General features: G+C 40.0%; 1 protein-coding gene across 5 annotated transcripts in view; it reads left to right on the plus strand.

The window, feature by feature from the left end:
• Positions 1–26,341, plus strand: part of dlgap4b (discs, large (Drosophila) homolog-associated protein 4b) — a 172,030-nt gene that overhangs the window by 113,316 nt on the left and 32,373 nt on the right. For all 5 annotated transcript variants that reach the window (XM_047347281.1, XM_047347282.1, XM_047347285.1 and 2 more), the window contains exon 5: positions 23,851–25,124. In XM_047347281.1, the coding sequence (XP_047203237.1) occupies positions 23,925–25,124 (1,200 nt within the window). In that variant the 5' untranslated portion in view covers positions 23,851–23,924. The remainder of the gene's footprint in view (positions 1–23,850; positions 25,125–26,341) is intronic.

Genomic DNA, 26,341 nt, shown 5'->3' on the forward strand with positions numbered 1-26,341 from the left:
ATTATCCAATTTTGGTGAGCCTGTGCGAATTGTAGTCTCAGTTTCCTGTTCTTAGCTGCCAGGAGTGGCACCCGTTGTGGTCTTCTGCTGCTGTAGCCCATCCGCCTCAAGGTTCAACATGTTGTGCTTTCAGAGATGATCTTCTGCATGCCTTGGTTGTAACGAGTGGTTATTTGAGTTACTGTTGCCTTTCTATCAGCTCAAACCAGTCTGGCCATTCTCCTCTGACCTCTGGCTTCAACAAGGCATTTGCGCCCACAGAACTGCCGCTCACTGGATATTTTCTCTTTTTCGGACCATTCTCTGTAAACCCTAGAGATGGTAGTGCGTGAAAATCCTAGTAGATTAGCAGTTTCTGAAATACTCAGACCAGCCAGTCTGGCACCAACAACCATGCCACGTTCAAAGCGACTTAAATCACCTTTCTTCCCCATTCTGATGCTCGGTTTGAACTGCAGCAGATCATTTCGACCATGTCTACGTGCCTAAATGCATTCAGTTGCTGCCATGTGATTGGCTGAAACTTGCATTAACAAAGTGACCGGTGAGTGTACATTGCCATAGTGAAGACAATCAGCAATTAGAGAAAACATGGAACAACAGTGACATTATCAAAACTGGGCCTAAAACGGCAAGTTGTACACTTGTCAGGAAGACTGCCTAGAGCCTTACATTGACACTGATGGAGCTGCAGGAATCTTCTGGTCAGTACTGGTTGTGTTTTGTTTGTACCAGCAATCTAGAAATGGCTGACATCTCCCAAGACCTTGTGGAATAATGTGGAATAAATCAAAGTTGAACTTTTGGCCACAAGTCCAAAAGGTTTGTTTGGCACAAAACCAACATAGCACATCATAAAAAGAGCATCATACCCACAGCGTAACATTGTGATGGCAGCATTAAAGAACTGGACTTTCTGTCAAGGTGGATGAACGCATGAAAGATTTTAAGTACCAGTCAGTTTTAAACACAAAACCTTCCAAGAGTCACTAGAAACCTGAGGGACAGTATTTTTTAACATCACTGAGTCCATTCATGAATCTGGCTTTGCACAAGAGATGTCTGACATATCTGGAGAACTTTGGCTTGAGATGTGGGATGATTCATCGCCAAACAAATGCTAAAACTTAATCAAAAGACAGTTTAAACAAAATGTTAGTTTTAGGGTGTGACCTATTATGCAACTGAGGTGTTGTAGATTTTTTATTTTTGCAGGGAGAAATGTCATTTTTATAGGGGAGTGCACACTTATATTTCCTGTACGCTCTTTAATCACACATACAGTCCTTCTCAAAATATTAGCATATTGTGATAAAGTTCATTATTTTCCATAATGTAATGATGAAAATTTAACATTCATATATTTTAGATTCATTGCACACTAACTGAAATATTTCAGGTCTTTTATTGTCTTAATATGGATGATTTTGGCATACAGCTCATGAAAACCCAAAATTCCTATCTCACAAAATTAGCATATTTCATCTGACCAATAAAAGAAAAGTGTTTTTAATACAAAAAACGTCAACCTTCAAATAATCATGCACAGTTATGCACTCAATACTTGGTCGGGAATCCTTTGGCAGAAATGACTGCTTCAATGCGGCGTGGCATGGAGGCAATCAGCCTGTGGCACTGCTGAGGTCTTATGGAGGCCCAGGATGCTTCGATAGCGGCCTTTAGCTCATCCAGAGTGTTGGGTCTTGAGTCTCTCAACGTTCTCTTCACAATATCCCACAGATTCTCTATGGGGTTCAGGTCAGGAGAGTTGGCAGGCCAATTGAGCACAGTGATACCATGGGGACCACTGAGCAACAGTCCAGTGCTGCTTCTCTGTAGCCCAGGTCAGGCGCTTCTGCCGCTGTTTCTGGTTCAAAAGTGGCTTGACCTGGGGAATGCGGCACCTGTAGCCCATTTCCTGCACACGCCTGTGCACGGTGGCTCTGGATGTTTCTACTCCAGACTCAGTCCACTGCTTCCGCAGGTCCCCCAAGGTCTGGAATCGGCCCTTCTCCACAATCTTCCTCAGGGTCCGGTCACCTCTTCTCGTTGTGCAGCGTTTTCTGCCACACCTTTTCCTTCCCACAGACTTCCCACTGAGGTGCCTTGATACAGCACTCTGGGAACAGCCTATTCGTTCAGAAATTTCTTTCTGTGTCTTACCCTCTTGCTTGAGGGTGTCAATAGTGGCCTTCTGGACAGCAGTCAAGTCGGCAGTCTTACCCATGATTGGGGTTTTGAGTGATGATCCAGGCTGGGAGTTTTAAAGGCCTCAGGAATCTTTTGCAGGTGTTTAGAGTTAACTCGTTGATTCAGATGATTAGGTTCATAGCTCGTTTAGAGACCCTTTTAATGATATGCTAATTTTGTGAGATAGGAATTTTGGGTTTTCATGAGCTGTATGCCAAAATCATCCGTATTAAGACAATAAAAGACCTGAAATATTTCAGTTAGTGTGCAATGAATCTAAAATATATTAATGTTAAATTTTCATCATGACATTATGGAAAATAATGAACTTTATCACAATATGCTAATATTTTGAGAAGGACCTGTACATGTAGAGGCCTTAGTATACAAATTAAGCTGACATTCATACACTCTTTTGTTTGAACAGCAACTACTGCAGGCTCACTCATGTGTGATCACGTTGACCATTTTTCTCCATAATAAGGGGCACTACCAGCTGTGATGCTGCAGTTTGGTGATAACAGGAAGCTCCAGTAACTGGCCTCCAGTCCCACACGCTCCTGGGTGGAAGATGAGAGTATGAAGCAGTCGTCACGCTCACTATAGAACATGCTAGAGGTGTTCGATTTGGATCTGGGGGTTGCATTTGACACTTGCCTTTGTACAGTAGCCCTGCACATGAGCAGCTTGATAACGCATTAAGCATACAACATTCAGTGCTGCAGGTTAATTTCATATTTTCCTTTTTTAGGTCAAAGTGAGACAAGTAGCGATTGCCTAGGGTTAGTCAGATCACTGAAAGGACAGCCCGAAAGGATGTTTCCACAATAATGATGAAACATTACAATCAAAGCTGAGGTCTCTGAATCAGAATGCTGAAAAGAGAGCTGGGCAAAGCTGGATGGCTGTGATTGATTCTCTCTGTTTGCTGTCTTCAACCAGAGAGAATGAGACTTGGGCAGGTCCCCTGAATCACAGCGGACAGCTTCTTCTGTTTGCTCATATTTTGTCTGCTGCAGTATAAAGTGCTCTTCCTGTTACATTACAAAACCTGTCAAGAGTGAACCAGTAAGAAGTAAAACTGGAGACATGTTTTGTGTTGGAGTGCTCTCATTGTCCAACCATTGTATAGATCACTTCTGAAGAACATGTTGGTCTATCATTGTATTCTCTGGGTTAAAATGCATTTCCAAGCCCCATTTTACTTTTTACTGTTTCATGTTTGTCAAACCTAAAATCTAAAATGAAAGGCTGGCTTCTTTTCCAGATAAAATCAGTACCTTCTTCTGACATATATGATTTTTCAGTTAACTCAAAACATAAAAAGTCATATGGATAAATTCCTTGCTTTGGAAAAGTATTCAAACTTTTTTGTCACATTACAACAAAAACAAATTTAAAAAAACTTAAATATGTTTTGTTGGATATAATGTAATAGGCCAACACAAATTAGGCCAAAATTTTAAACAGTAGGGCAAAAAAAAAAGGCTTTAAGTTCTTACAAATAATAAAGTTGGCAAGCATTCACATTCAACCTCCTGAATAATTTGCACACTTTGGGGTATGGCTCTGCCAGCTTTGCACATCTAGAGAGTTCAACTTTTGCCTATTCTTCTAAGCTCAAGCTGCCTTATTGGACAGAGAGTGTCTGTGAACATTACATTTTAGGTCCTACTACAAATTCTCAAGGGGACATACAGTATGTCTGGGCTTTAACTGTCTGGGCAATTCAAGCATATGAATTTGCTTTGATCTAAACTTTCCCATCATAGGTCAGGCTGCATGGTTAGGGCAATGGTCTGCAACCTGTGGTTCGGGGACATAAAGTGGCTCTTTGGACCTTCCAAATGGATTCCATTTTCATGGAATAATTGCCATAATTTCCACAACAGAATGACGAAAAAATACTAGTAATATTTTTATATTGTTCTTATAATGTTTGCCTGCTTTAAACTTCTCCACAACTTTATCACGGAGCTGTCTGGTGTGTTAGTAATGTTGTTAGATCCCCAATGTTCTCAAGAAACTTCTATTGCCTTCACATGGGTGAATTCTATTTACTACACAGCTCTTTCACAAAGTCTCAAAACGCTGTACAAGACATAAAGATCACAAGAGATAAAGAACATAAAAACATGTGCGCTAAAGCTGAATAGACATAAAATGAAAAATAAAAACAAGCACGAAGTAAGAGATATAGCTAAATTCTAATGAAACCTAGCGAAATACCAGACTAAATAGATAGGCCTGTTTCTTAAAAATCCAGTGAGTCAAACATAACTGAGGAGAAAGGTCCGCTGGCCACAGCCTGAAAGGTGTCATCTGCTTTAGTTGTCAGTGTTTTATTCTGCTATAAAGGGACATAGAGCTCTTTACATAGAACAACGTCATTATTTCATTAAAAGATCTCTGAGAAACATCAGAAGTACTAAGTTAGCGGCTGTGACAGACTAGTTTTCCTAAGTGTAGCTGCTTTTTTGCTGATTTTGCCAATCTAAAAAGCCAAGTTTTTGTTACAGAATCCATCTCCTCTCCGCTATGCATGTTTGACAGCCAGTAAAACAATTCGAAGTAGCAAAACTTACACAGTTTCTATAACTATTCTGCTTGCACAGCTAAGGACTGTGTGGCTGAAAAGCAGATGAAGTACAACAATGTGTGCATTAGGTGATGCAATCTTTAAACTGGACATGGCTGTGGTGTCACTCAGTTTAAAGACAGCACGTTAGATGTAGAATAATTGGACTATTTTTGTGTTTTCTTCTGTGTATTGAGTCAGTAGCATTCAAGCCCTGAGGGAGTGTGTCAAATCCTAAACTCCACAGGTACTGACACATAAATAGACCCATTTCACCTACCCATGTCGAAGTAACAGCTTTTATGTTACTCCAGTTTCAGACTGTTTACTTCATTATATAAAATAATTGACAATGTATGCATGGTAAAGGATGGATAACAAGAGAGAAAGGAGATAGTTGTAGAAATCAATTAGTCTTTTCAGAAAGTGAGTTTCAAGTTGACCAAAGAATCTTGAGTATCATTGTAAAAAATGAATTTGATCTTTGTGATACTGTGAGGTCAAATGACTGGGGTATAGATTTCCAAGGATGCTCTGTGATGACTAAGCCTCATGACAATTTGATAACCAACTGAAAGATGTGGCTCATAGATCTGTGCCCCTCTGGCTGAACTGTAATATCTGCTGTGGCTTCTTTCATTTTTTGTATTCAAAGACATCATTGTCTAAAATGTCATTAGGTTACATTGGGTCATTATGAAATGTTTACCAAACAAAAGCTTCCCTTTCAGCGTTGCTCTCATTAGCTTGCATCTATTCAAAAACTGCTAACATTAACATTTTTACAGTGAGCAATTTGGCATTTTGAAGTAACCTCTGCATCACCTGCAGCACTCCTCTTTTTGGTGTTAGTTTCCAATTGTTGATTAATCACTTCCAAACAGACTAGATGGTGATCTTCAAAATCACTGCCTATGCCTCAAAGGTTTGATCAAATCTTTTTAAACCAGGTTTATGACATACATATTTTAAAGCTTGGCTGATTTGTCTTATTTCTTTATAACAGATTCTTGTGTTTGCAGACTTAGATCTAAAAAAATCTTCCAAAAGCTCAAGACTTAAGGGTGCCAGCATTTTAAATGTGCTTTATCATTTCATTAAGTTATGATAATGGGAAGGTTTGCCATTAAGTTTTTCATGATGAGACTTTCTCAAATTATCTTCCAATCAGTAGATTATGATTATATTTGCAACCTGAGTGGGATCATATGATATGATGACAAACTTTTAATGGAAGTATATTACAATCTTTAATAATCTATATTTTATATAGAAATAATTTGAAAAATAATTTTGTCTTGTACAACTTTTACATTTACAAAATGAGGCAAAGTTAATTTCAGTACAGGTATTTAGTGAAGAAGATAGTTTGTGTTTGGCATCAGGTCATACCTCTTTTGAAATATGTTACTCAACCTGCCAGAGAGTGATGGGAGCGTCTCTGACCTTTTAACCAGGAGCAGAAGAGAAGCAGGCATTCAGGCAGGTAACCGGCAAGGAGCAGTAGTAGCAGAGTTGATATGCAGAATGAAGAAGAAAGTTATGCATCTTAAATAGACCACCCAGGTTGTCAGGTTATAATTGATACTGTATATTCTGTAGAGTTTGAAAATTACCCTTTAGACTGTCTTAACTGGCTTACAGGTTCTGCTGCATTTTGTACATTTAAATAAAAAGTTCCAACATGATTCTACAAACGAGTGAGGATCCAAAGTTCTTTTTTAGCAAATACTCTGTCTAAACAGGTAATTAACAAACCCATTAGCAATTGATTTTGGACATAATTTATAGGAAAAAATATTTTCTGGTGTAAATTATCAGGTGTTCATCTTTATGACTTGTATATAGTACCGTATTTGTAGTACACTATGGTACTTAAACTTACAGGTGTCACAGGTTGTTTAAGAGATTCATTAGGGACATCCTGATCAGGATGTTTCTGTTCCAGTTCTCAGCCAACGACTCTGCGTCTGTCTGGAAAGGGCTCAAGCAAATCACCAATTACAAGCCGAAAGCCCCTCACTCCAGCAACGACCGACGCCTCGCCAACGACCTGAACGAGTTCTACTGCCGCTTTGAAAGACAAAGGGACAGTCCTGCAACCATCCCCCACGACGCCCCCCAACAGCTGCAGCCACAATCCACCACCCCCACCTCCCCAACTTCAAGAGGGGTCTCAGCACCTCCAACCCCCACCCTGAAGTTCCCCCCCACCAGCCCCCTACCCACGCCGGGGACGGCTCTTTCCATCCAGGGGAGGGACGTCAACAAACTCTTCAGGAGATAGAACCCCCGGAAAGCTGCTGGACCGGATTCTGTCTCACCAGCCAGCCTGAAGCACTGCGCTGATCAGCTGTCTCCAGTCTTCAAAGACATTTTTAACACCTCACTGGAGACATGTCATGTGCCAGCCTGCTTCAAGTCCTCCACCATCGTCCCTGTTCCCAAGAAGCCAAGGACCACAGGGCTTAATGACTTCAGACCCGTCGCCCTGACCTCTGTGGTGATGAAGTCCTTTGAGCGCCTTGTGCTCTCACACCTAAAAGACACCACCGACCCCCTCCTGGACCCCCTGCAGTTTGCCTACAGAGCCAACAGGTCTGTAGATGATGCAGTCAACCTAGCCCTTCACTTCATCCTCCGGCACCTGGACTCCACAAGAACCTATGCCAGGATCCTGTTTGTGGATTTCAGCTCTGCCTTCAACACCATCATCCCAGTTCTGCTACAGGAGAAGCTCTCCCAGCTGAGTGTGCCCGACTCCACCTGCAGGTGGATCACTGACTTCCTGTCTGACAGGAAGCAGCGCGTGAGGCTGGGGAAGCACGTCTCTGACTCCCTGACCATCAGCACCGGTTCCCCCCAAGGCTGTGTTCTCTCTCCTCTGCTCTTCTCCCTGTACACCAACAGCTGCACCTCCAGTCACCAGTCTGTCAAGCTTCTGAAGTTTGCGGACGACACCCCCCTGATCGGACTCATCTCTGATGGTGACGAGTCCGCGTACAGATGGGAGGTGGACCATCTGTTGGACTGGTGCAGCCAGAACAACCTTGAGCTCAATGCTCTAAAGACAGTGGAGATGGTTGTGGACTTCAGGCAGAACCCAGCCCCACCTGCCCCCATCACCCTCTGTGACTCCACAATTGACACTGTGGAATCTTTCCGCTTCCTGGGAACCATCATCTCCCAGGATCTCAAGTGGGAGCCAAACATCAGCTCCCTCATCAAGAAAGCCCAGCAGAGGATGTTCTTCCTGCGGCAGCTGAAGAAATTCAACCTGCCAAAGACTATGATGGTGCACTTCTACACAGCCATCATTGAGTCCATCACCTCACCTCATCAACATCTGGTACGCCACTGCTACAGCCAAGGATAAGGGCAGGCTGCAGCGTGTCATTCGGTCTGCTGAGAAGGTGATTGGCTGCAGTCTACTGTCGCTCCAGGAACTGTACACCTCCAGGACCCTGAAGCGGGCAGGGAAGATTCTGGCTGATCCCTCCCACCCTGGTCACAGACTCTTTGAGACTCTCCCCTCTGGCAGGAGGCTGCGGTCCATCCGGACCAAAACCACACGCCACAAGAACAGTTTTTTCCCATCTGCCACCAGCCTGGTTAACAAAGCCCGGAAACCACCCTGACACTCTCCCTTTCCCCCACACCCCCCCTGTTTTTGCTGACAGGACACCCGTAACTTGTAACTCTATGCGTTACATTAACGCTCAGCTTGGACTCTTGCTTTACTTGCACTGCCATACTTGCACAATGATCACCTGCACTGTTGTATTGCTCTTGCATCTTATACTGCTCTATATTTACTCTCACTCACTTAAAACTGTGCACATATATTTATATTATATTGTGGATATGTTTATACTGTTTAATTTGTATTGTATTGCACCGACTACGCCAAAACAAATTCCTTGTATGTCCAAAAACGTACTTGGCAATAAAGCTTTTCTGATTCTGATTCTGATTCTTAATCCAGATATAAATCATTTATGGTTAATCATTTGCAGATACTAAGTCCCAGCCTGATGCTACATTAAGATAAGTCTTTTTAAAGTTTGCTCTTTGCTTTTAAAATAAACTCATGCCTTACATCTGAAGATGTTTTTTTATATTGAGCTGTTTGCTGCTGTGCTAGGCTAACGCTAAAATGTTTACTCCATATCTTGATTTGACTGTTGTGACATATTTTCAGTGTAGTAGAAAAAAAGATGCTCTCCTGCTTTATGAACGTAGTTCTTTTCTTCGGCCAACGTTGAATATAAGAGCTGCTGTTTAGCTGCTCTGTTGTAGCTCTCCTCAACACCAAGATATAACTGAGCCTAGCATGCAGTGCTGGCCACATGACATAGACAGACAACAAGCTGCAGCAGCCAATGCAATCTCTCTTTCATGGTGAACATATTGTATGGGGTGAAAGACACTACAACAAATGTGTTGTATCAATAAAATAATGTGGTCGGCCTATGAGGCTAGTTTGCAAGCCGTACACAGGAAAACACAGTAATTGTAACTAACTGTTACCATAATTTGCGGCTTGCTGGCATTGCAGCTGACATAAAATCACTGACAGAACAACAATAGGTATGTGGAATTGGGTTTAGTCAGGGACTCACAAACATAACAATTCAAAATACCTTAAACGGATTAGTTACTTGGGATCGGATCGGGCATCTCAAACATTCTGTTGTAAGTAACCTTGACAACAGCTACACTTGTATCAAGGCTGCTGCTACCGTCTATCTTAAATCTCAGAACTGAATGCATTTTAACTCATATATACAGTCACCGTCTCCACCGGTCCTGTTGGAAATCTGTTATCAAAAGGCAGTGACGTAACTCTTTGCAATATACATGTTAAGTTGACAGATAGCCATTAGGGTATTACTGTGACATCACTGTGAGGATTTTGACACATGACTGCATCTCTGACCTACATGCCATCTACTGAAAACCCTTTTTCCTTATGTCTAACCCTCTAGTGACCCTTCCCATTCCAACTGGAAGTGACTTGTCTTAAACCAAGGGCTAGCAGCCGATTGTGTGTCAAGCCAAGGACGTTTTTAAGGGTTTAAAGCTTATCCTGGTGGGATTTATCCTGGTCTGTGCTGCGGTTGATCATAAAAGACTGCAGCTTTAATACTGACACATGTTCTGTGCGACAGCTGTCGGACAAAATGGGATTTCACAAAAATAATTAAATAAATCTTTTCCAAGGCTTTCTTTTTTTTTGTTTAAAAATCCCCCCAAAACATTAAAATATTAAACTGAACAAATGTTCAGGCAGATCTCTTCTGTTGAATCTTGCATTAATAACACTTACCAAATAACCTTCAGCTCTGTTTAGACGCGATGAGCTGAAATCAAAGAGACGTTTCAAGTGAAGGCTGCAGTATGAACGATAATGCTTGAATTGTTTGGTCTTTGAAGTGGATCTTCACTTTGTGCGGAGGAGAGGTATCTGTGTGAGAATGTTTATAAGCTGTTTTTGTGCTGGGAAAAAATATATGTGCATTAACATAAAGCAGGCTGGTTCCTGAGTGTGGGCATGCACGTCTCTCTGTCTGCTTGCATTAGTCATTTGGATTTGCCCAGAAACTACAGACAGTGGCCGCAGCTGTAGCACACAACCCTCCCTGCCTCTTGCTGTGCACAGCAGTCAGTGAGAGATGCCCTTCTTCTTATTTGCATGTATAAAATCATCATAAAAGAATATAGAGTTACTGGGCCTAAAGATTCCATGTGGGTCGATGTAGGGTGTGGCATCAAGTTAATCATTCATTTTTAGTATTTTAGCAACTAACATCCTACTATCTACTTTTTGGCCATATTTTAAATATGCCTGTGTTTGCAAGTGCACAAATCAGTCAAACTGAAGAGATCCCCCTACAAAAATGTACACACAGTGTAAAATACTAAATCTACAGCCCTGTGTCTGCGTCATGTGTTGCATTTAAATTTAAGCTTGTCATTTCATTCTGCCACAGGGCCATTGCAGCAGGGATCTGTAGTGTTCATACTTCTCAGTTTTCGGTCGAGCTAGCTTGCTCACAGTTTAGACTAAAACACCTATTGTTATGCTGGGTTTCCTTAGATAGAAAAACCTTTTATCCAATTTGAATAAAAAGCTAACTCCGACTGCACTGTTCAATTGTTAGGATTAATTGGAATATATGTACCTGACTGTTGTGAAGTGCCTTGAGACAACATGTGTTGTGAATTGGCGCTATATAAATAAAACTGAATTGAATTGAAAATTGAATTATCATTTTATGATGTACAACCTGCATTAAAATAAAGGCCTGCATCCATGTTTGGTAGTACAAACGCATGTAGGGAGATATCTACAATAGCCACACAACAGAGCAAAGGGCAAGGAGAGTGTACCGTGGAAAAGTAGTAATCTTTTATAGGTGCTAAACTTTCTTGAAAACTACTCAGAGTTCTTTATATCAAAGTTAGCAAAATGGTTAACACATGTTCACTAACTGTCATTATAAAAGAAAAGGTGACATGCTATTATTATTATACTACTTAATATTTGGTTGTCCTTTTTCATTTTAGCAGTCTTTGCAACAGAACTGGTGGAAGCCATAGGCATGGACAGAAGCCAAAAAATGCATTATACCTAAAAGGTCTTGGTTAAATATTTTATATTTAGCTGGGGAGTTTTTATCAAGACCTGTAATCTGGTTGACTTTCCTTTCCGTTTCTGGAAGATCACCTCCATTTCTCGCCAAATTATTCAGAATGTGAACTGTTTAAAAAATTCTATTAGATAATATTTCAATGCTTACAGGTTAGGATCTTGCCTTTAAGACAGAGACTATGAAAACTGTTGTGATTAGAAAGTACACCCTCTTTTAAGGAACATCTTTATGTATTTGATTTGGCTCCAAATTGTAACCACTCCTGGCTTCACCTGTCTTGGCATTCTGTCTATCAGGTGAAGTGGCAATGTTCTGGAGTTAGTTTCTGACTGGAATCGCCAGGACCCAATGTTCTCATTCTCTTTACCTTCGGCTTTCCTTGCTCTCCGCATAGCAGTCAGCCCAGGCAGTTAGTTTGGCTTGGTTCAGTTTTATACCATACAACATTTGTAAATTCCCTTTTTCAGTAACATTCACAACCTTCACCAGTGATTTACTAAAGGGTTCCATCATAGATATGAATTATTATTAGTTAAATTCAGGCAAACTTAATGTAAAAATAATAATAATAATAATTTAATTGGCTGCTAAAACCGGGATTTCTTCTCTTTTCTTGTCACAACCTGGCTTGTGGGGTCTTGACAGGAGGGAGGCTACCAAATCGATCCCCACATTCAACATTTGCAGGCGATATGATGAGCACCACCAAATTCAAGGCACCACATCTGTCACTAAGTCTAGAATTTTCTGTCAGGAGCAGATAAAAAATGAAGTGGTCTTCAGCAGCATCTAAAATCTTTTACAAAATTGTTTACAAAACCACAAAACAGATCCTGTTATTTATTAAACAGAGGTGAAGCCAAACTAAAAGACCTGAGACATAAAATCTGAGACATCTTCTGCTTTCATCAGAGTTACGGTAACCTAATGACATTCCTGTTTGTTTAATAATGACAGTGTGGGACCTGTTGTGCTATTGTGCACTTAGTTAGTAAGGCCCGGTAAGGCTCACTCTCACAAGAACAACAAACATGGCGTCGTTCAGTGCTGCATTCATACTAAGGCAAATACTGGCTTTGGTAGCCAAATCTACTTCTACTCTCCTACAGCCATGACTTTATCATGAGTGCAGATAAAGCTCTCCTTCGAAGCTTGATTGTTCTTATTTGCTGACATGTTGCTGTGTTTACCTCTGATGAATGGTCTGCGCATGTCAGGTGTTTTTGTCAACTGGTTTTGATGCGTTTCTGTAGCACTGTCACTGCGCCACCAGTGGGCCTGGCATACATGCTAAAGTGTTTTCATTGGTGCTGCATGTTCTCGTGTGGAGGCAACTTTTCTCTTTATAAAAATGGTTTTTGAAACGATACCATTTTTATTTTCATGTGAGGTGCCTGGTAGTTAGCAGGTTGCAGTGATGTGACGTTCACGAGCGATCCGATTCTTTTGAACGGCTCTTTACCTTGAACGATAGGACTCGAGTCTCAGTCAGTGAGAGCCGTTATTTGTTTTTGACTACTTTGCTTGCTCATGATGCTCTTCATGCACTGCACTGGCAGCAGGCGACTAAATACAGGGATGGTGGTATGATCATATAAAGCGCATGCTCATTGTTTTCGTCATGCGTCATGGCGGCTGACACAAGTGTGCCACTGTGTGCACCTGGCTGAGACACTGACACGGGCTGCATGCAGCGGGAGAAAGAAGGAGGACAAATTTCTTCAAAACACAAATTTGCCAGATGATAACAAGGTGAAACAAAAGAAACCCTAAAACAAGATACTGCCTTTTTTTCAGGGTTATTTTTTTATTTGGATGTTTGCACACTTTATAAGGTGAATGTTTCCAGTTAAGTGTTGTTTACCATAAGTGCGTTGCCTTAGTTGTTCTATTTAATGTTGCAGAGGATGATTTTTGTTTCTGCCAAAGCGACTGAATTGCACTTTTTTATCATCTGTTTTTTAAATGTTTGCTCTTTATTTTGTTTCTACAGCACAAATAACACTAAAATGCTATTAATGCACACAATACTTGTAGTATAGAACTACATTGGTATTTGATATTTTTATATTTATACTTAATTTAATGAAAATATGTGTGTAAAGAAAGATTTTTATTTTGCATTAACATACCTTTGCTGTATTTTCAACGTTTTAAATCAAAATCTTAATTTTAAAACAAGAACTTTGTTGTGAATTTCACCAACACATGCCAGGTTTTCCAAAATGAATATATTAAACACTATATTAGGGATGAAATGTCTTGTTCTTCAAAATATGTACACTTTCAAAAATGGAAAATTTTCAATTTCAGGTTTTTCAAGTTAACCAATATATGTGCCATGGCTGGAAAAAAAACCCTGTTTTATTGCATGTAAAATGCTTTGATCACCCTTTTAATATCATCTACACAACATAAGTTATTCTGTTTGTTTGTTTTTCAAATAAGTTAGAATTCACTTATCAACTAAATCACATGAATAATCCCTAATGTACACCATATTTCTTTAATGTACAGAGTTCAAATCCAGGAATAGTTCTGAGGACATGGAAAGCTTCATCATGGCCTCTGTGAGCAGTGGAGTGGTGCCACTGTCTTCCACCGACTGACTATCTGGCTCACAGTCTTCAGAGATGGGCTAAAATGAGTGGGTCATCTATCACAACAGAGGGGAGAGTGATAAATTTATAGCTGTGAAAATAGGCCAGAGCACAGCACTGATGGAATAGATAGAGTGTAATTAGGACAAGGTTAGGCTGCATTATGCACACACACACACTTATGCAGTTCACTATTTCTTATTAGTAATGTAGCACAGATGGATTTAGGTTTCCGTTTATATGCCACTGTTACCTGAAGACTCTGCTCGTAAAGGGGGTTGTATTTCATCTAAACCTGCTCAGCATGCCAAACTCTTTTTATTTACACACCATAAAGAATCAAAAAGACTAAAAGCTCAGTTTAACCCTCCCTTGTTAAATAAAAGTATAAAAAAGTTCACCCATCACTCTGTTTATGCTAACCCCTCTTCTGTTATTCTCTTTCTTCTTCTTTCTGTTTTTATACTCCATTATATTTCTCCAGCTTCTCCTCAGTGTACAGTTTACAACACATTTACTCATTTTCACACCTCCTCTTTCCTCTCAAATCTGTTTCATTTCCGCTGCCATCAAAAACCACACCTTATATACCACAGCTTTTTTTCGCACCTACTCCTTCCCCATCCTCCTCTCCCTTAGTGTGCAAGCATTCATCTGCCATGTACAACACACTGCCTTTCGACACAGCAAAACAGGCACATGCGGAGCCGCCCCCTATCTTCCAGGGCATTGCTGTAAGCCTATGGAGCAGATGGACTCAGGACTAGCTGAGCTGTGCTGTCTCTCCCCGAGTACCTGCCTCAATGTACATGTTCAGATGAGAGGACGATGTCCTTCACACAGTCTCTTATCTAAATCTGGCTACCTTCGGGTGTGCCAATATTGAAGCTGGCAGCTGGTTGGAAAATCTGGATGCCCTGAATATTGACAACACAGGCTTTTTTTTTTACAGAATCTAAGAATCGGTTGTAATATTCCCAGGATGGTTAGATTTGTAAGGGGAAAACGCTGGAAATAATGGTTCTCATTTTGCTTGAAACAGAAAACCCAATTGAATTCTGATGAATTGTACCTGACAAAAGTGATTACACCCCTCACATTTTAGTAGCATTGTACAGCTTGTATAACAGTTTAAAGATGCAGTCCCCTCAAAATAACTCAATACACATACATCAATGTCTAAATGCCGAAATTAAAACTAATAATATCTCATATACCTTAGCAGCACAAATGAAAATTTTAATAGCACAAACCAGCACAAACGAAGCACAAAAAAATGAGACCACTCTGGTTTATTTTGGAGCAAACTGGGGGGATGGTGACCTGAATGACCTAAAAATGATCTTTAATATCTTAGAAACCATAGCAGCACAAATGATCATTCTCACAGCACCAATAAAGCACTAACCTCACAGCCTATTTGCCTGAATTTTTCATGTAGGTGGGGTGTCAGCTTCACTCAGCTCACCTCATGGTGAGGATATGAAAAAAAGAATTGTTGCGCTTTATAAAGATGGCTGAGGCTAGAAGAAGATTGGCAACACCCTGAAACTGAGCTGCAGCACGGTGGCTAAGACCATTCAGCGGTTTAACAGAACAGGTTCCACTCAGAACAGGCTTCGCCGTGGTCAACCAAAGAATTTCAGTGTACATACTCAGCATTATATCAATTCAATTCAATTCAGTTTTATTTATATAGCGCCAATTCACAACACATGTTGTCTCAAGGCACTTCACAACAGTCAGGTACATACATTCCAATTAATCCTAACAATTAAACAGTGCTTTTCTATCTAAGGAAACCAAGCAGATTGCATCCAGTCAGTGACTTGCAGCATTCCCTCTTCCCGGATGAGCATGTAGAGACAGTGGACAGTCCCTGGCGTTGACTTTGCAGCAATCCCTCATACTGAGCATGCATGTAGCGACAGTGGAGAGGAAAAACTCCCTTTTAACAGGAAGAAACCTCCAGCAGAACCAGGCTCAGTGTGAGCGGCCATCTGCCACGACTGGCTGGAGGTTTGAGAGAACAGAGCAGAGACACAAAGAGAAAAAAGAAGCACTGATCCAGGAGTCCTTTCTATGGGAAGGAAAAGTAAATGTTAATGGATGTAGCTCCTTTAGTCGTTTCACCTAGAAAGAAAGAACAGATCAACTCTGAGCCAGTTTTCAAGGTTAGAGTCTGAAAGAGAGCACATATAATTAGTTACAATTTCCATGTCTAGGAGAGAGAAAGGGTTAAACATTAAAAGACAGGGCTATGTGGATCATCGGTAGAGGGTGAGCATTAAGTTGTTGCCAGCAGAAGCTCGGACGATTCCCCTCTCCAGAAAGGTGTCACAGGCAGACACAGAGCCAGGCCAGGTGTAGCTTCTAGGAAGAGAAAAGAGAGAACAAGGTTAAAAGCTGCAATAACAGCAAACAATGCAAAATTGGAGAGTAGTGTGAGAATGTAGAAAAGAGGGTGAAAGTGGTCGTTATGTTCTCCAGCAGCCTAAGCCTATAGCAGCATAACTACACAGATAGTTTCAGTTCAGATTATTTAGTTAAACGGCGCTTATTTACAACAATGTCGTCTCAAGGCACCTCACAAAGGGTCCCACTGATGGTCATTGTTATACTAAAAACCACAAGGATCGGGATACCTCTCTCTGTCAGACTGATTATAACCATTGGAAAAGAGAAGGTGTCATACAGGTAGCAGAAATGGAGGTTGTGTTTGTACCTCAACCATAACTGAGCCGGTTTAGGCTAAACCTGACTCCCCCTTACTCCATCCAACAGGGAGGGAGGAAGGCAGAGGTAAAAAATAAGGAAGATAGCTCAGGATAGTTGTTGTGATTGAAAGATAGAAGAAAGATAGAGGAAAGATTTTTTATCTGTTAACAATTTTTGACAGTGATACCACAAAACAAAACTGCTTTCTTTTAAATCATTTCATAAAATATCAGCTGAAAGACTTGTTCATTTCGAAAACCCTGATTACATTTTTGTTTGTTTTATTTTCATTAACTTTTACATATCATAAACCAGTTTTGCATTGCTTTCCTGGTTATTTCTATTTTATGAATAAAGGATGAGAAGAGAAATTCACCAACACTAATTATCCAAAATAAAAAAACAGGTTCTTCCTGACCTGAATCCAAATGATGGCTGGGGAATATTTGCCTTAAAATGTTAACCGCACACTGACATCCCTGCAGAACATTTCATTGTATCTCAAAAGGTATTGCTCTCACTTTTTCCTAAACAGTTTTGTGAGCTCATAGTTGAACAAGGAAATTGCCAAAAATAAGTCAACATTTTTAAGTAAAAGGACAGTTCAGCTTGTCTTGAGTGTGTCGCCCTCTTCTGGCTACTAGTGTGAACTGCCTGTATCTTTGACAGAGATTGAGGTAAGGTCACGAATTGGACCTAATGCCAAAAACCTACTTTTGTCACTGGAGGAGCAGATGGCTGCTCCTCAGTGCACAAGGTAAGGAGATACAATAACCACATGCTCAACAAAGGGTGAAATAATCTCAAATAGAATTATTTCAATTTTATTAGTATTTTTTATTTCAGTTTTTATGTTCATTTAGTTGTAAAACAATGTATGATTGAAGAGTAACGTATGCCTTGAATATGCCCTAGAAACAGGAGCTAGACATTTAGAATCTTTCTGGTTTGAGTCAAGGAACCACATCCTCCTTCATCCTCATAGAAAGGCAGCAAAACTTAAGATAACAACAAACTGACCGGCTGTCTTTTTGTGTACTTATTTGCATGAATTGGGTCTGATTTCCATTGTATCTGGTAGAGGGAATATACCTTGGACTGTAGATGAACTGTGCCCACATCTGAACATGCAAATCCATTGTGTTTTATTAAAATGTTATGTAATAGACCAAATGATCTACGTTTTTTATTTTTTCTTTATAAAAAACAAAAAAGCCCTCTGAGTAAAAGCTTTGTAGACTACCTTTTACTACAGACCCTAAATCTTTAAGGTTCCTACCAGCTTTGCATATTTAGAGACTAAATATTTTTGGTCAATCTACTTTGCAAAATAGCTGATGTTCAGTCAGATTAAATGGGGAGCATCTGTGAACAGCTACTGAAGAAAAGCATCCACATAGCATGATGCTGCCACCACCGTGTTTCATTGTGTGGGTTGTGTGTTCAGTGTTAGTTATGTTAGTTTTCTCTCTACTTAGTGTTTTTCATGTAGGCCCAAAAGTAAAATATTGCTCTCATCCACTCAGAGCACTTTCTTTCATGTTTGCTGTGTCCCCTGCATGTCTTGTGGCAAACAGGTCTCCTTATGGGTTCTATATGGGTTTCTTGTCATAAACACCAGATTTGGGGCGCACACCTCTAATAGTTGATCTGTCCATAGATTTTCCCACCTGAGCTGTGGCTCTCTGCACAGCTATTGGCTGCTTCTCTGATTAATGCTCTCTTTGCCTGGTCTGTCATTTTAGGTGGACAGCTATATCTTGGTAGGTTTTTGTGTTGCGCTATGCCATCTTTCTGTGTTTGGATGATGGATTGAACTGTTCTCTGTGAGATGTTCAAAGCTTGGGATACTGTTTTAAAACCAACACATTCTTTCTATGTATCCACAACTTTATCCCTGACCTGTCTGCTGTGTTCCTTGATTTTCATGATGCTGTTTGTTCATTAATGTTTTCTAACAAACCTCTGAGGCCTTCAAGGAACAATTGGATTAATACTGAGAATAAATTACACACAGGCAGAGTCTATTTACTGTTCAGGTGACTTATGAAGGAAGTTAGTTGCCCTGGTTTTTATTTTTGGGAATCAAATGGGAAAATAAATGGTTGTCAGACTTTTCAGATTTTTATCAGAGAGACCTGAATACAAAGGGAAGTTCGACATTTCAGTTTTGTTTGTAAAAGGAAATTTTGAAAACAATGAATCATTTTTCTTCATTCATCACAAATATGGACCACTTTGTGTTGTGTTTAGCAAGGCACTGTATGAACTTGACATGAAATGCAATGGTTAGGATGTTATTAAAATTTATATATCAGGGCTAACTCACAAACAGCATTACAGAAATATTACTGAAGAATTTCTGCAGGTAAACTGCAGTGTGTTTTTTATTTATTATGTGGTTAATTGCTTTGGTTAATCGCTCTGCATCCTCTCTATGTGTGTTTTAGAAAACACTAGCAGAATGTTTCATTCTTAATTAAAGATGAACTCCCTGCTTTTTTACCCCAGGTTGCGTTCAATGTACAAAAAATTAGTGGAATTAAGACTGCAGTCTGGGGCCAGAGCAAATCCAATTAAATTAAGAACCATTAAATTGGCACTCCCACCTAATTGGCTTTAAAATTGCCTTCCTACAATTTCTGGTGTGAGTTAACACATAAAACATATTAAGGAAACTGACTATTCCATCTGTATTTTATATTGAATGCTGTTAAAATGATAACAAATTGTCTCAATATCTGTATACTCCTGTTTTCTCTTTTAGGATAAAATCTACAGCTAACAAAAGAGATCAAATGTCATTAAAATCTTCTAAATGGCAGTTAGCTCTGCTAGTATGACGAGCCACCCTCCACCAAAGCTATCACTGTCATTTATAGTTGGGATTGTTGACACATTGAGGAGGCCATGCCAAGCTTAGCTGAGTGGCGTGTCATGATGGGATGCGAGGCAGTTAGTCAATGTTGGTAAAAGGATTTAGAGGATTTGACCCTATCAGTGGAGAAGGCATTCAAAAAGGCTGCGTTAATGACACTAAATGAGTCTGTGCCTGAGGCATGCTAATAATAAAGACATGAAAGACAGAATTTCATAAGGTGATTTTATTCCTGCAAATACCCTCCTTGAACTTGAAACATGGGTTTCAAAAGATGGCAGTGTGTATTTTTTTCTACATGTATGGCGACACACAAAATGTTCTGTTGGCTTCTCTGAACTTAAAATTGGCTTGTAGCTGAAGTGTAACTTTAGGTGTTCGACATTTATCATTGTTTAGTGTTTGTTGCATTTTCTTTTACCAAAACAAAATACTCATATGGTTTTACACTGACGTTTGCACTGATTTGGGCTGATTTAAAGTGTATATAAAGAATTTGGCCTGAAGGTCAGTTAGAATTACCAAGATTATTTTTATTTTCCAAATGCCAGAATAGTGAAGAATTGTTTATTACTTTAATAGATTCAGAAGATTACATACACTAATATCAATATGGTTTTAAACAACTTTGAAAACAACTTGGAAAACCCAGGTGATGAATTCATACCTTTTAGAAGCTTCTGATGGAGTAAATAACAACATCTGTTAATCACCAGTCAACCTCGACCACATTGCTTCCTAGTGTGGCTTCATAAGAAATAAAAGACCATTTAAAAAAAATCAGGCGAGATGTCACAAATCGAACTTTAGATCTCAACAAGTCTGCTTCATTGCAAGGAACAATTTCTGGCCATCGTACACATCAAGAAAGAGATGGGTTCTGTTACTCAGAGATGAATGTGTTTTGGGAAAAATGTGGGAATCATTCGTTCATTCATCCCTAAACATATAACCCCAAAACAAAAGCAAAGGACCTTCTGTAGATGCCTTCTCTAGATCCTCTGTAGATCTAGTCTTGAGGAAGAAAGTCTATGTGTAAATACTGAACCAACATGTCACAACCTCAAATGGAATGTTAAAGCTTGGGCAAAAAATGGATCTTCCAAATGGACAATGGCTCTCATTATACCACCACATTAGTTACAAATTGGCTTAAAGACCACAAAGCCAATATTTAAAACAAGTCCCTACAAAGCCCTGATCTTAGTCCCATATAATATTTTAATGCAGAGCTATAAAGGTGTGCTCTAATGGCCTACAAACCTAAATCTGTTACACCAATTCTGTCAGGAGGAATGTGCCTATATTCCAGTAAGCTATTGTCAGAAGCTTGTGGGAAAGTACTCAAAATATTTGACCAAAGTCATAATATGTAAAAGTCAATTTAACCAAATACTAAAGAAATGTATATAAGGGGTGGCAGTGCGGGGCGTAGCGCTACACCATGCTATATACGGAGCTATCCTTAGTTCAAATCCCGACCTCAGAAACCGGTGCTGCATGATTCCCCTTCTCTCCATCCCACTTCTCATCTGCCTACTTTTGAAAAATAACAAATAAAGGCCACTAGGGGAGCGCTGGTGGCTCAGTTGGTAAAGCACCCGCAGCATCTGCAGAGGCATTAGTCCTCGATGTGGTTGTTCTGGGTTTGATTCCCAGTCTCGGGCCATGTGCTGCATGTCTTCCAATTCTCTCTTTCTTGTCTGACTACTGAATTGTATAAGGCCACTAGTGCCCCAAAAGAAATCTTAAAAGAAGTGCATGTAAACTTTGTAATTTAAAGAAAAAAAGAAACTCCCCTTTAAAGTTCTCTCTCTCATTATTTTGGCATTTTGCAAATTTTAATAATTTCCTAATTTACCTCAAACGGGAAAGGTTAAGTCTCATTTAATGTCAGGCCGTGTAAAAGAAAGGTTATGTGTCCTTTTTTACAGTGTACATATCTTGTTAGTTTTCTGTAAGTTAGTTTTTTACAGGCATGTTTGCAGTAATTATAATAGGGAATTCAAATAAACTGGTGAAATTCTAAGTAATATCTGGTTCTTCCCACAGCAAAAAAGTCTCTGCTTGGTAATTGCCAGCAAATTGTTGTTCTGTTTTATGGGTTTATTAAGATTTATCATGCCAAATATAAAATGTAGTGTATTACCCGGTCTAGTTTTGTCTCCCTGCACCCCCAGCCCACACCTGTTCTGTGTTTTCCCCTAATTGTCTGGTCACGTTTGTCATTGGTCCCCCCTGCTGTTCAGTTTTGTATTTAAGCCCGTTTGTTTCCTTTGTTCACCGCTGGTTCCTTGTGTTATGTGTATGTGCGATCTCGTGTGTTGGCTACCCTGTCTGTTTCCTGCCATGGATAATAAAGACTCATCTTACCTGAAAACCTCGAGCTTCAGGAGTTCCTCCCTGCATTTTGGTCCATCAAAACCCCACTTTATGACACGTAGTCTTTGAGCACTTTCTTAATTTTCTTCCAATTAGAAATAAATCTGTAGGGGCTCTAATAGTCTAGCTATTTTACCCAGTCTAGACCGTATGATGTTTTCCGGTACTATTTATCAAATCTTGAAAGCAGTTTAAAACTAATTCACGCAACAGAGCAATATTGATAAAATTTTTATAAACACTATTTATTATTTAACTCGAAGTGATTTTCTATTTGATTGAAAGAAAAACTGACACGAAACTAAACAGAAAATATAGCTTATAATTAGAGACAAATTTACGTTACATTTCCGTTTAATCATCTATGAATGAGAATATGACTGAAATACGATTATGTGGTGATGTTGCTGTAATTTGGCACTGCATAGCTTAACAGAATGTAATTTGTTAAACAGATACATAAACTATATATGTTTATGGATGAATGGAAGAATGATTCCATTGCTAAAACTGCAATGAAATTGCTCCATTTTGTGTGATTTTAAAAATAGTAATAGGGTTAATAAATAGTGTGGAATATTCCAGTTCAGGTTTGACCAGTTTAAGTGTTTCAGATTTTGAATTGAGTCCAGGTACCTTAAGAACCACGGAAATGGTGTTTTAATTAAAATCCCATTGCAAAGCAGTAAATTTTATGCTAACTTTAAGCATCATTGGCAATTTTACCCTTCCTTTCAATACAGAAATAATAAATGATTATAGCAATTTAGAGAATCTAGCATGAATTTTATGTCAGCCACAGCTATAGCTGTAGATTTTAAAACTCTCCTTTAGTCCAATGGAAATGATAAATGTACTGAAATGTATTCACTATGTATATTAATATTGACATATTATTCACAAACCTGAAAAAATCTGTTTTACCTCAAATCTAACTAGACAATATTTAAAAGTTATTAGACTTCCTTTTATTCATTACCTTATTTTTAATTGCTGAAAGAGTTTATCACCTCCCCTCGTCTCTAAAATGATGACCTTTGACCACTATGTGTCATGTTGCATGGTAGGAAACCCTGTCCTTGTGCCCCACCAGGCAGGGCACTGGCACAGCCTGACCAGGAAGTCTGGGTGATTTAGATGCCAATGCCAGCCATATACCACCCACTGGTCAAATCCTCTTTGCTGGTTTCACCATGTGGTCTGCTCATCATCCTTGGCTCACCATGCAAAGATACAACAGGAGACTGATCACTATGCCAAGGATAACTATTAGATGGGGGGAGAGAAAAAGAACCAGGGATCAATGACCTGGATAAGATACATGCTACAACTTAAGTGTGAATTAATTTTAAGCCTTATCAAATCTCTGCTCTTTGTTTGCATAATATGTGAGCCCACATATTTGAGACTGTTGTGATCTACCGTGTTTGTGGGAATGGAAATATTGTGAAACGATAAATGTTTGTCTCATTGTTTCTTGTATTTCTGAATGTGATTAGCCTGAGAAAAGAAAGCATTTGTTCTATGGCTGCTGCTGCTATGGCATGCATAAATACGGAGGAGTGTCTGTCGGCAATTGTTCTCTTAGCTGTAATATATTCAATGACCCACTGGTTACAGCCCGTCCTTGTTCCACATGTTTTTTCATATATTTACAGCATATTAGAACAAGGGGTTGCAGTGGGAGGCAGTGAAAACTTGTGTATTTGCCTGTTTGTGTTGTATTGTCTGGTTTAGTTGGTAAGTGGACATGTTTTGTGTGTAATCTTACATACATGTATGATGATGTTTTTGTACATATTTAACTGACTTTTTTGTCTTTCTACTATGTTTGTCTCTCTGTTCTAGGAATCACATTGAAGGCAGTCTGTTCTCTCCACTTGGTTTGGAGGTCTTCTAGAGGGTTTTGCCTCCTTGCCATCATGAAGGGGTTGGGGACCAACCGTAACAGACATCTGTCTGAGTCTTGTGATCCCTCTCTTAATCATCCAGAGGTTCTCTACCACCAGAAGACCAGCACACTGCCACGCAGCCCTTACCTGCTTAGCCCCACAATGGACCACTATGGCACCATGGACCCCCACCTTTATCCTTCCGCCAATCCAGGCTCCCTTCCAGCAGACTGCATGCTGTCCCTTAACAATCAGCTTTCCAATAGCAGCACTTTTCCTAATATTCACTATAATTCCTACGACCAGTCCGATTTCTCTCCTCCTGGGGACAGTATTGGAGGGATAGGCACAGGCACCATGGGGACATCTTTGTCAATGGGGATGGCATCAGGTATGGCCATGTCAGGGCTGAGTGGAAGAACACCTATGATTACAAGTGGCTCTGCAACTATATCTCACCATATTACTAAGAATCAAACGCCGCCCAGTCTGCTGGATTTTGAGAAGCAGCTACCAGGAGGTCGTGACGGATTCAGCACTTTGCAGTTTCATCGAACGTCCGCTGCTGTTGCTGCCAAGCAGCGAACAGACAGCCCTGGTCGCATTCGTTACATGCTGCACTCAGTGCAGAAACTCTTTGCAAAGTCCCAGTCGCTGGAGAGCCACAACATGAAGGGAAATGTGAACGGAAGATCTACTGGCAGCGGTGGAGGCACTTCTTCTGGCACTGAGGACGGAGGGAAGCATAATCGCAGATCCAAAAGTAAAGATCGTGTTACAAAGTCAGAGGCAACTGCTAAGAGACGGCCAAGATCCAACATGTCAGGGTACTGGAGCTCAGATGATTTGGACAGCAGTGATTTGAGCAGCTACCATAATACTATGACCATGATGACCCTGGGGCGTCCTAGTGGTCACGAAACCCTAAGTGGTCAGAGTAAATACATCCACAGTGGCTATAACACAATCAGTTCCTCTAAAAGCAGCAATGACATGAAATATCCTGCACTTCCTGGTCCAGGGGATATAGGAGGTGGTGGACTTAGTGGACCAGTAGGGATGCTGATAAATGATGCCGAGTATGTGAAAGGAGGGTCTTGGTCCACACTGACGATGGGCCAACCAAGACAGGTGCTTCAGAAGGGCTCAACTACTCTGGACAGGTCAATGCTCAAGTCCAAGTCCTGCCAACAGGAGTTAACTTGTAACTATCTGCAGGTTGCACGCAGGGTAAGTTTGCAAAGTCGTAAAAAGGTATTTAATCTCCTGAAATATTTTTACATTTTGTGATGTTGCAGCAACATACTTTAATGTATTTTATTGGGATTGTATGTGATAGACTAATGCAAAGGATTGCATAACCATAAAGTGAGAGGGAAATTACATTACATTAAATCTAAAGTGCATTTGTAGTCAGGTATCTTCATAATGATACTAACTGCCTTCAGAATTCTACTAACTAATTAATAGTATAGTCCACCTGGGTGTAATTTAATCTCAGTATAAATGCAAAAGCTCTGTGAAGGCCTCAGAGGTTTTGTAGGGAACATAAATGTACAAACACTATCATGAAGACTAAGGAATTTAACAGTTCTGGGAGAAGGTTGTTGAGAAGTTTAAAACAGTGTTAGGTTACAAAACAATGTACCAAACTTAGAACATCTCACAAAGCTCTGTTCAATCCATTATCCATAAATGGAAAGACTTTGTCACAATTGCAATCTGACCAAGACATGGGCATCCACCTAAACTAACAGGCAAGGCAAGTAGAGCATTGATCAGCAACCAAAGAGGGTTATGGTAACTCTGCAGAGATCTCCAGCCTAACAGCTGAAAGAACGTAAACTTGTTAGAGGCTGTAAAAGAACTGAGGCTGGGGCAGAGGTTCACGTTCCAGCAGGACATCAACTCTAAACAAATAGCCAGAGCTACAATGGAATTGTTTAGATCCAAGCCTGTTCATGTATTATAATGGCCCAGTCAAGGTCTAAATCCAAATTCAATCTCTAACAAGACTTAAAAACTGATGTTCACAGATGCTCTCCATCAAGTCTGACTGAGAGTGAGCTGGTTTGCAAGGCAGAATGGGCACACCAGGTAGAGACACAGCCCAAAAAAGCTGTAGGTGTAAAGCTTTTGGATGATCCCTGCTCCGTCACAGCTAATTCAAATGATTGAATTAACTCTTCAGGATGCCATCAAGTTTGGCCTGGTAATGAGGCATTCATTGATTAAGCTGTTTTGAAGCAGCTCTCGAGGACTGGAGTTAGAGGCCGCTGCTCTAGAAGTATTGACTCAGGGGGACTGAAATCAGTCTTTTTTTAGACCTTGTTTAGAAAACTGAATTACCAAGTATTCTTTCCCTACTGCTTCACAATTAGGCACTACTTAACATTGTACTATCAGAAAAAATCCCATTAAAATACACTGATGATTGTTGTATACAA

Source organism: Girardinichthys multiradiatus, chromosome 20 (assembly GCF_021462225.1).
Source record: "Girardinichthys multiradiatus isolate DD_20200921_A chromosome 20, DD_fGirMul_XY1, whole genome shotgun sequence".
NCBI classification, from domain to species: Eukaryota; Metazoa; Chordata; class Actinopteri; order Cyprinodontiformes; family Goodeidae; genus Girardinichthys; species Girardinichthys multiradiatus.